We start from the raw sequence: 11,127 nt of genomic DNA on the forward strand, positions 1-11,127 counted from the left end.
GATGGTGTTGCCATGGCAGCACTTCCTCCCTGTGTTGTCATCATTGCTTTAATGGCACTAAGGAGGTAGAGCGGAAGGTGTGTGTGTGGGGGGGGGGGCGCTGCCGGGGAGACAGGAACAGGAGCACGGGGAGGAAAGGGGACCGAGGAGAGTCCTGGGGACTTCTCTGCACTTTCAGCTGTGCAGAGCATGCTGTGTGAGTGTTATGTGTGTCTGGGAGCCTGAGATACTCTGAGTGGTGTATTTCTGGTATGCGTGTATGTGTGTGTTCTCTCTACAGCTGGAAAACAAGAGGTCACTGATCCTTCGTGGGTCCTGGGAATGACCATATTATCCAGTCCTGGAACCTCCTGTCCCAAACTGCTTCCTGCCCCAGACTCCCCCAGCAGGGTCCAAGTCTACCACGGGTCTGTCACGGCCTGTCTTCCTCATGCTCACCCACTTCTCCATTGCCAAGGTCAGCTCAGCAGTGATCTGTATTTTGATCCCCTGGGAGGAGGAGCAGAGTTGGGGAAAGAAGAAGAATGACACCTCCTCTGTCTTTTTACATCCTTTCCAGATGTATTCTTTCCCCAAGTCCAGGCTCCATCTTGAGAACTAGAAAGTGGCTGATTGGGAAATGATGGATGACCCGGCAAGCCCTTATATGCCCCTGCTGGTCCTCAAGACACCCAAGTTGGGAGCTAATCCTTCTCTTACCTCGTACGCTGTCCAGCGAGGCTTGAATACTGTCCCGAAGTTCAGGGTCGCTCACCCTCTCTGCCAGCTTCCTGAGGCGGTTTAGAGCCTGCCTGGCCACCTCATGTCGTCTGACTTCTGCTCTCACTGCAGCTACAGCCAACTGCCTCTGGGCATGCATGTTGCCCAGACCTGTCTTGCTGGGCTAAGAGCAACCACTGGCCCTGAAGCCCATGGCCCCACAGCCCCCAAACCCCAGAAGGCCCCTTCTGTTCAGCCTCAGAACTCCCCTCCCCTGCCTGCCCTTCCGTCTGTCTGTCGACTTCACTTCCTGACTGGTGAGTTTCAAACCCACAGCCTGGGTCAGCACTACCTCCTGCACCACCCACCCCCTCTAGCGTTGGCCCATCAGCTCTGCCAGCCAGTCCCTGCCACAATTGCCCAGCCAGGTGGATGGAGAGGTCTTAATGAGCATCCGAGGGCCTCCTGTGGGAGGTGGCTAATTAAGATGGGTGTTGGTGAGGGGAGAGTGTGGCATGTCAGGTCCCAGGTGCAATCCCAAACTTTTTTTTTTTCAATCCCAAACTCTTGACCTATAGGTTTGTGTGCAGTCTCAAACCCTCACAGGAATCCACACACTGTCCGTCTGGCACCTTTAATGCCCTGCAGTCCATCTTACGGCTGTACTCCCCACCTACTCTGCACATACAAAGGGTTCACACACTTTACACCTTACAATGTAACCCTTCTTTAGTGGGCTACCCCACTGCAACCACCTCCTGCTTAAAAGGGCCAAGTAGGCACAGGGAGAACAAGTTATGGAGGATAGTAATCTGTAACCAGACAAAACCAGCAGGCTCCATGTTCAGTTACTTTCATAATAATTGACTTGTCTATAACACTTAATAGTTTACAATACACTTTCATATATATTGACTTCACAACAGGCCCAAGGGATAGGATTTCTATCCCTATTTGGCAGAAAATGAAACTGAAGCTCAGAGAGGCCAGAAAGAGGTGACACAAAGATAAGGATTTAGGTATTCTGATTATAATTCTGATACACTTTTCACTACACCGCCCAACTAAGACGCTCGCCAACCAGCTCCCCTTATGCCTGATACCACTGTCCTGTCCTTGATTTAGTCCCTGAAAGAGAGTGGGTGAGGAACTGAAGGACAGAAAGAGATGCGGTAGGGGGAGGGAGTGAAGAGGAAAACAGTGGGTAGTTTAATGTAATCATTTTGTTTCAGGACTTAAACCTTTCTGGCCCTGCCAAATGCCTCTTCTCCTGTATATCTTACTGATACTAATTTGTGATGGACAGGGGATTTTAATATATGAATGTGTAGTTGGAGATAAGAGAATTAGATTTGGGATTACCCACTGGAAACTGTAAAGTAGCCCAAAAGATAACAACTAGCAGTGAGTGTTTATTATGTGCCAGGTAACCATTCTACATATATCCTAAGCATTCTATATATATTAATTCATTCAATTTTCACAAGAGGTAGGTGTATGGTTATTTATCCCCATTTTACAGATGAGGAAACAGGCACAGAGAGCTTAAGTAACTGACCAAAAGTTACACAGCTAGTTAAGCCGCAAAGTTGGAAGCCCTGCGGTCCGACTTGAGCGGTAAGACGGTGCCACTTAGGCAGTCATAGAATCTAAGTACACACAAATGTAAATCATTCTGTAGGGCTGAAGGGAGGTTTTTTCATTTGTGTTCCTACTACGACTGCCTCTTTGTTTTGGTGGAAAGAGGAACTCTGTCTTTTCCTATCCCCACGCAAAAGGCGGTGCGTCAAAGCACTTATTCCTTAATAAACAGATATTGATCAACCACTACGCCCGCCCCTGGAGTGAAAATGTGAAGACTCCGCCTTCCCCTGATATTTATTCATATTCCAGGCCCCTCCCTTTGTCTTTTTTTTTTTTTTTTAACCGCCCAGGATCAGGCATGTGCTCTGAAGACTCCAGCACACTCGTGCGTCTTGTGGTTTTGTCACATACCGGAACGCGCCGCTCCGAGGCTGCTAATTTTCATACTCAATTTCTAGCATGTTCACACCCCATCAGGAGGGGATATGGATCAGGCTATGTGTACTAGTGGACGCACTTGCAAAGATGAGAGTATTTGATAGGTGGTGTTATGCCCAACCCGGGGCCTCTGTGGCCGGGCTAAATAGCTTAGTATTTCGCTTCTCTAGGTGTTCCCGAATGTGATGCAATAGTAGCAAACGAGAGCGTCATCATGAAGTCATTGCGGGACAAGGGGAAAGGGGCAGGAGGGCCCTCCCTTGAGGGGAGGAGCCCTTTCACCTGGCCCTTGAAGCACCTACTCTTCACCGGAATTTCCCGAGAGCCTCCTCCCTCGGATAAGTCCTCTTGCAGCCGCCACCACAGAAATCTCCGTTTTCAATCCGGGGTTTTGAAATTTAGGCTCCGGTCTCTATGAGACTCTTCCGAAGCCCTGCCCCAAGTTTTAAGTTTCATCCAATAAAGAATCTAAAGGAGGGGCCGGCAGGCGGGTCAGTGACGCGATGCAGATTGATTGGCATTCAGGACACCGACGTCCTAGATTAGTCCCAAATTTCGCCAATCCAAAGGCGGGGGTGGGACGGTGCAGGCGCAGAGGATTGGGTTTGGCTGGACTCGATTTAAAGAGACAGAAGCTGTCGGGGTCCAAGACGGTCCGCGAGACCCTCCCCCCAAGTCCTTGGGACCACTTGGGTCCCCAAAGCTGGGGAGATGGTTTGCGGAGGCTTTGCCTGCTCCAAGAATGCGCTCTGCGCGCTCAACGTGGTCTACATGGTGAGGTTTTGGAGGTGGGGGGAAGCGCCAGGGCGGAAAGGCCAATGTAGATAATGTCTAGGGGACTTCGGATGGGGACAGGGATGTACTAGGGGTTCCGGGAAGATTCCCGGGAACTTCCGGCGAAGAGGGAATTCCTAGGGACTTCCGTGCGAAGAGGGGAGACTTCCGGTGATCAGAGGGTTTATCTAGGGCTGGGGGGGGGGGGGGGGGGGGAGGTGATGAAGTGAAGGCTCATCGTGGGGATAAAGGCCCAGCCCTTCCTCTTCTGAATTTAGGCTTCTCCCAAATGGAAGTGATGGATGAAGCTAAATGTTCCGTTTTATATTCATAGACTTTACGGTCCCTGCCGCCTCTCAACCCTATTCCAGCCATTCTGACCTCTGATGGGAGGAGTGCCCAGGGATGGTCCTGGTCCTGGTAGTAGTACCTCTCACTCACTCACACAAAACTCAGTCCTTTATTGTCCAGCCACCGCTCTCACCTTGACCTTTGGCGGTGATGCACACTGGAATTCTTTTAAGATATATCCTGCTGTTTTCCTTAGCTGGTAGGCTTGTTGCTCATTGGAGTGGCTGCATGGGCTAAGGGCCTGGGTCTGGTGTCCAGCATCCATATCATCGGAGGAGTCATTGCAGTGGGAGTCTTCCTTCTTCTCATCGCGGTTGCTGGACTGGTAGGTGCTGTCAACCACCACCAAGTACTGCTTTTCTTTGTATCCTGACCTGAAGTGACTGGGGCACCCGGGCTCTTGGGAGGACTGTTAGCTAGGAAGTTAGAAAGGAGGGTAGGAGACCTCCAGTGTTTGGGGGATATGTCTTCTTGCTCTCCCTTATACCATACTCTATGAAACAAAAGCCAATGATTTTGTTTTCAACTGACATAATTGTGTAAGTTCTTTGACTAGATCAGATTGTTACTATAGGTGGAACATAAAGGAAATCTAGGACTTTTCTTTTTTTCCATAACTCTTCCTCTCAGTACATGATCATCCTTGGTTTGGTCTTCATCTTCCAGTTTGGAATCTCTTGCTCATGTCTGGCTATTAACCTAAGCAAACAGGTAAGAAGGTGCCCTTTCAAGTACTCACTTTTTTCCCCACCCTCTAACCTCTTGACTCCTTACTCTCAGTCTGGCCCCAAAGATCATTCTTAGACCCACTACTTCCAGAGCTATTTGCTTCCTTTGGGATGTCTGGCTAACTGCGTGAGGACCATCCAGAAGGAAGTGGATGATAATTGTGTCTGCACCTTTGCTTTTCAAGGACGTTAACTCTTTGCTTAAAAAGGGAAATTGAAACTAGACCTGGGATCAAAATGTTAGGGGATTCTTAAGATTAGCATCAACTGATTTCCTTCTGCCTATATCCTCCAGACAGATGTCATCAATGCTTCTTGGTGGGTCATGAGCAACAAGACCCGGGATGAACTGGAAAGAAGTTTTGATTGCTGTGGCTTGTTCAACCTTACAACCCTGGATCAACAAGATTATGCTTTCTGCACTGCAGTGAGCTGGCATGGGAGGGGTGGGGGGTGGCGGTGGTTTGTGTGATAGAAAACTGGCTAAGGCCAATGCTCAAATTGGCAGATTTGAGCTTAATATGATTGCCTGTCTCTAGCAGCTCACTTGTATTGGGGCTGTGTGCTGGTAGGAGTTGGGGGATGGATACAGATTCTAGAGAATTAGCCAAGAGTCCGGTCTATAGGATACTAATCAGGAACTGGAAAATAATTCCTAGGGTCATTCACCATAGTTACGATAGAACACCATAGCAACTCTGCATCCTCCAAACATGCATGTGTGTGTTTTTCGCTCAGGTCTGCAAGAGCCGGAGCCCCACATGTCAGATGTGTGGAGAAAAGTTTCTTAAGCATTCAGATGAAGCCCTGAAAATCCTGGGGGGTGTTGGACTCTTCTTTAGCTTCACAGAGGTAACATTCTCTAGTTCCCTTATATCCCTTCTGTACACCTCCAAGTCTTAGCACCAGAAATTCATAGTTCGTGCTTATCTCTTTTCTCTTTGCTGCTACAGATCCTTGGTGTTTGGCTAGCGATGCGATTTCGGAATCAGAAGGATCCTCGAGCCAACCCCAGTGCCTTTCTATGAGACTTCGGATCCTTCTGACATCTTTCCTGCTGTTTGCTCTCCCTAAGCTTTTTCTTCCCCTTAGGGAAAACTTGGGGTCTGTAGCTGTTTTTGAGAAAAAGGAAAGGGCCTTTGCCATGTTCCCTAAAGATGACTGAACAGTTAGGCTTTATGCCTTGATATGTTTTGCTGGGAGAAAGATTATAAGGAATAAAGAAAAACCCTTCTTCCTTCCTCTTTCCCTAAGTGGATATGGGAAGTTTCCAGGATTACATGAGATGGGATGGGGGTTGGAGTCATTCTTGGCTGTTTCCCCTCTTCTCCCTTCCATATGCTGGACCACCTCAACACATCTTTGCTCCAAGGTAAATCAGGGACAGCTCCAGAGAGAAAACTACCAAGAACTCTTGTAATAAGGAGGACCTGGTTTGGGGAAGTTCAGTAAATATAAAAATAAAAACCATTTAAACTCTAATCAAAGAAGCCATGTAAGTGCCTTTTCTTCTCTTGTTAGTAGAGGGGCTCCACTGACCCTGTGACCTAAAGAGAATCTGCAAGGAAGTTCCATCTTCCAAATGGTTTTTTCCAAATCCCCAAACAGTAAAGCCAATCAGAGGAAGAAACATTAAAAAAAAAAAAAAAAAGACCATATTTCTTTGTTTTGTTTGTCCTGTATAAAAAAGGATCCCAATATAAAGGTATAAAGAAGGAGAGAACAAGGGACATATCCCTTGGTGTAAGGACACAGGATAAGGATAAGCCTCAAAAAGAAGGGTGGGAGGGGACTATCGTTAAGGCAGTAAAATATTGTCTGTAAAAAGTTGGAGGAGGAGTCTCCACAGCTTCAGAGGTGAAGGCAGAGGTTGCCTTCTCAGTGGTGGGGCTCTCCACTCAAGTGTTCAAAAGAAGGGAAATTTGGTGTCTCTCGCCTTGGTTCTGTTCCAGCCATTCTGTTGCTCACTCTGCGTCACCTTCTGCCTTGTGTAGATAAGAGTGCTGCAGGGCTCGGAAGGCAGAGATTCGCTTGTGTGGGTTAAAAGTCAGCATCTCCTGAGAAGGGACGCAAATGTCAGAAAACATGGAAGAAACAAAAAAGACTCCTGGTTACCCCCAACAATACCTAGAATAGGTAATTTTCTCTATCCCTCTTGTGGACAGCCATTCAAAACAGTAATAAAAACCAGCCCGTTCACTAACAAGTCTCAGTAACAACAATGCATTTGGGTTCCTTTTATCCTGCTCCATTTCCCCCTACTGGTAGCTCAAGTAGTAAAATAAACTGCCTGCAATGCAGGAGACCTGGGTTTAATCCTGGGTTGGGAAGACCCCCTGGACAAGGAAATGGCAACCCACTCCAGTGGGCTACAGTCCATGGGGTTGTAAAGAGTCTGACACGACTGAGTGACAAACACAGGATTTCCCCCTGCAGTCTCGCCCTCTGCCCATGCCTGAGTCTATTACCAGCAGCAGCTGTGCTCCAGATTCCTCCAGCTCAGGGACCACCGACTGCACTGGGCGGGGCCCTCTGGGGGAAAAGGCTCCTCGGGGTAGAGAGACATCTCGGGGCCAGTCATCCTCTGGGGGCAGTCCAATCAGGCTATGGGGAACAGGAGAATTCTGGTCAGGAGGGCCCTTTTCCAGCCCCCATCTCCAGGGGCAGAACCAGCTGCTGTCAAGGGCTCAGCAGAAAGAGAAGGACTCGGAATGCAAAGTTCTTCCCCCTTGCAGGTCACTTACTCAAAGATTTTGCCTAACTGGTCAGCTTCAGAGTTTCCACAGAAGAGAGGCCTAAGGTGAAAAGAGACATTCATTCCAGTAGCAGTCTTTCGAAGACAGGGTGGTAGATAACTACTTTCAGAGTTTCTGGCTATGGACAAGGTAGCCAGTAGTAAGTGGAAGAGCGGGCAGGGTATGAGTGTGGTTTATGAATAAAAGACTTGGGAAATCAAAATCAAAATACTTGGGCCCCATACTTTCGACGAAACATCTCTGCGAAGATACAGCCAACGCTCCACATGTCCACGGGTGTTGCATACGTAGACTGCAAAAGAACTTCTGGAGCACGATACCAGAGTGTAACAACCTGATGGGAATAAGTAGTGCAGATGAGAGCCCTGCAAGTTATTGCAAAGCACATGAAAAAACACTCTCCTTCTCAACTACTATGGGCAGATCCCCCAGCCAGATCCCATCTTGGCCACCATCATTCTACTGACCACAGGTGTAAGTGCCATCTGGTAGCTGTAGATTCTGGCCAGGCCAAAGTCAGCCAGCTTGACTGTCCCACCACTTGTCACCAGAATGTTCTCTGGCTTCAGGTCTCGGTGAACGATGCAGTTGGCATGAAGGAAATCCAGGCCTCTTAGAAATTGGCGCATCAGATCCTGGTTTGGAAGGGGGAAGTACAGAGAAACTGGGAACCAGGTGCCACACCTGAAATTACAACAGAAACTACCACAATGGTCTCAAGCTACCTCTCAGTGTCTGCCCACCCTACTTACCTTTATGGTCTCCACTGGCAAGCCTGGTGGGGGTGCCTTGTCCAGATAGGTCCTGAGGTCTTGGTCCACATGCTCAAACACCAGGGTCACTTTGGTCTCCCGGTCAGTTCGGGCTGTTGCACAGACATCCATGAGCCTGGCCAGAACAAATGGTCACTCACTGACCAATGGTCTTGGACCCAACATGGCCTCCCCTATTTCCTCAGGGTTCCCACTCCTCTTCTGACCACCACTCCACATCTATAGGTTAGGCTGTCTTTTTCCTTTCACGACCCACTCCCACGCTTCCATCTTCTTCTCACCTGACAACATTGGGATGCTCAAAAGCCTCCAGACGCCGCAGTAAGGCCACCTCCCGAACGGTGCTGATGGGCAGGCCCCCTCCAGCACCTCCTCCATTGGGGACTCTTACACTCTTGAGGGCCACAAAGTGGCCACTGTGGGGATCACGGGCCTTGTACACTGTCCCATAGGCACCGACACCAATCTCAGCCACTGGCTCATATCGGGAGGTAGCCATTCTCAGACCAGAAGAGACCCTACAATCACAGAGGCTCAATGAGCCTGCAGCAACAAAGTGACTCCCACAAAAGACATCACAAAGACAATACCAACAGCATTCCCAAACTTCCCTGAGGGCAGCCCCCTAGGTAACACAATAACTAACCCCAAACCCTCCAGCCACGTGAGGCCGTATAACTTTTTCAAAGATGCATTTTCCTTGGGGACCATCAAGCCCCACACAAGGAAATCCCATACGACACACCCCCTACATCAAAGACCCGACACCCAGTTCCTGAAATTACACCTCCCTTCGGCCACAAAGGAACATTATCACATCCTGCCCCACTTCCCGCCCTCGAGCAACCCTTCCATAACCAGCCCGCGTAGGAAGCAGTGGAGGGCGAGAATGGTCCCCATTCCTGAAAAGGGCTACACTCACCTCGCCCCGTGTCAGGAGCTGCGGGGTCGGCCCGTTATCCGGACCCCGAAGCCGGTTCCTGCAGCGCCATACACTCGAGGTCTGTCCTGGGCAGCTGGACGCTATGGGCCCGACCATAGACACAGGCCGCAGGCTAGAGCGGCCCCCTTTACCCCCACCCTCACCATGTGACCAGCTGCCAAAGAGGCGCGCGGAAATTGGAGGGGCGGGGCGAACGCCGGACGTTCTGACCACGTGAACGGACTACTCATGCGCAGAGGGGCAGCCGAGAAGCGGCTTTGAACGAGAAAGGGGCGAGGAGGGGAAAGAGGCGGAGGAGAGATGGCAACCACATGATCTGTTGCTATCACACGTGACCGTTTGACATTGCTTGGAGGAGCAGGGGTGTGGTTACGCTGAAGGGCACGTGACTGGCTGCCTTAACTCTGGCTGGGGCAGTGGGGCGGGAGAAGAAAGAGGGTGGAGTCCAATGCAGTGCCATGGCAACCTGGGCCACCCAAGATTCCCAACTCCGAGCTGCAGGCCGAGCCTGAGTCTCACTACCCGTCTCTCACTCTCTCTAAGCGGGGAGGTGGGTCGAGGGACGGGAGGTGGTGCTGTGGTCTTTCTGCTCCATCGCCAGCGGAAAACATGTTTTCATTTGTGTCTTTGTTTCATTCATTCATTCAGCAAATGTTTACTAAGTCCTTGCTTCCTGTGTGTATGTGGGGTTTCTTTTTTTTGTTAAATTTTTTTCGAGTCTCAGACACTTGACCTTTTTTTCAACTAGTGATAAGGTTATCTATAAAGATACAGTCACATATTTTATATGTGGTCATATAAAATAGGGAGTAGACGGTGCCCAGTTCAGTTCGGTTGCTCAGTCGTGTCTGACTCTTTGCGACCCCATGGACTACAGCACGCCAGGCTTCCCTGTCCATCACCAACTCCCGGAGCTTACTCAAACTCATGTCCATCGAGTCAGTGATGCCATCCAACCATCTCGTCCTCTGTCGTCCCCTTCTCCTCCCGCCTTCAATCTTTCCTAGCATCAGGGTCTTTTCTAGTGAGTCAGTTCTTTGCATCAGGTGGCCAAAGTATTGGAGTTTCAGCTTCAGTGTCAGTCCTTCCAATGAATATTCAGGACTGATTTCCTTTGGGATAGACTGGTTGGATCTCCTTGCAGTCGAAGGGACTGCCCATGTGAGGACAAAACTGGGATTAAAGGACTAATGGAAGGCAGGTTAGTACAATAATCCAACAGGACGTGTGGCAAGGTAATGTCGTCCCCTCTTCCCAACTTCCAAAGCAGAGACCAGATACCTTCTGACAGAGAAGTTATTGATGAGCCGGAAAGAGGAATACTTGACCTTTAAGGTTCTTTTCTGCAGTAAGATGGTATGACGTGTGTATGATATTATATACATCACATATAGATATACATAGGAGTGAGCATGAGCAAGGAAGTTACCACCACACTGCATGAAAGTGAGTGTTCCCTTCTGCAAACCTTGTGACTCCTTATATGGGGTTGTTGTGTTTCTCTTTTTTTCCCCTATGGCAAGCTTTCCTAGCCCTTGTCCTAAGAGACTTTTCCCAAACAACCTCTGCTCACAGACATCTAGGTAGACAACAGGCAAGTTTCTCTGACTTCCCTTGTCTTACTGACTCCAACTTCTTTGTCTCCCAACCCTTTGAGAGAATGGAAATAAGGAAAAGAAGGGATCAGTTTCTCATTTATGAGAAACTGTCTAAAATCTGAAACCATTTTATTACTCTATTTGCTCTCCTTGTGCCCTAACTTCTATTCTCCTTAATCATCTGGCTGAGGATATGAGTTCAAGCTTGAGATTCATATAAACCATGCTCCAGGGCGAAATGGAAGACATGTCAGTACAGATTTCCCCTCTTTGCATTCTGATAGTTGTAGTCCTGGGTCTTCACTGGCAAAGGCAACTGGAATTCTGGTAAGAAAAATCCCAAGGTGCTAACTGATTAAGGGGCTTGTGAGGTGAATGTTTCATTGACTATTTTGCTAGGATTGGTGGGTTTGTAAACCTCTGGAAGGCTAAGTTTCTCTGAGTGTGTTAAACTTTCATCCTACACCAGCAAGATCTCACTTT

General features: G+C 48.9%; 2 protein-coding genes across 4 annotated transcripts; one reads left to right on the forward strand and one right to left on the reverse strand.

Annotated features, from left to right (window-relative positions):
- The first annotated feature begins 3,284 nt into the window (after positions 1–3,284).
- On the forward strand, positions 3,285–6,056 carry TSPAN31 (tetraspanin 31). 3 transcript variants are annotated; one of them, XM_006077920.3, is made up of 6 exons: positions 3,285–3,495; positions 4,043–4,171; positions 4,477–4,557; positions 4,870–5,001; positions 5,313–5,426; positions 5,528–6,056. In XM_006077920.3, exons 1-6 carry the CDS (start codon positions 3,433–3,435, stop codon positions 5,600–5,602), a joined length of 594 nt encoding a protein of 197 aa, XP_006077982.1. In that variant the 5' UTR covers positions 3,285–3,432; the 3' UTR covers positions 5,603–6,056. The 3 variants fall into 3 exon arrangements, with proteins under 3 accessions (XP_006077982.1, XP_006077983.1, XP_006077981.1); XM_006077919.3 differs by having other exon boundaries at positions 3,287–3,495; positions 4,043–4,210; XM_006077921.3 differs by lacking the exon at positions 4,477–4,557.
- A 180-nt stretch (positions 6,057–6,236) lies between these two features.
- On the reverse strand, positions 6,237–9,220 carry CDK4 (cyclin dependent kinase 4). The gene is made up of 8 exons (XM_006077918.3): positions 9,026–9,220; positions 8,385–8,621; positions 8,083–8,218; positions 7,798–7,965; positions 7,555–7,664; positions 7,319–7,369; positions 7,043–7,178; positions 6,237–6,631 (listed from the first exon to the last, which is right to left on the reverse strand). Exons 2-8 carry the CDS (start codon positions 8,600–8,602, stop codon positions 6,539–6,541), a joined length of 912 nt encoding a protein of 303 aa, XP_006077980.1. The 5' UTR covers positions 8,603–8,621; positions 9,026–9,220; the 3' UTR covers positions 6,237–6,538.
- Positions 9,221–11,127: the final 1,907 nt, after the last annotated feature.

The sequence above is a fragment of the Bubalus bubalis genome, chromosome 4, assembly GCF_019923935.1.
Source record: "Bubalus bubalis isolate 160015118507 breed Murrah chromosome 4, NDDB_SH_1, whole genome shotgun sequence".
NCBI lineage: Eukaryota > Metazoa > Chordata > Mammalia > Artiodactyla > Bovidae > Bubalus > Bubalus bubalis.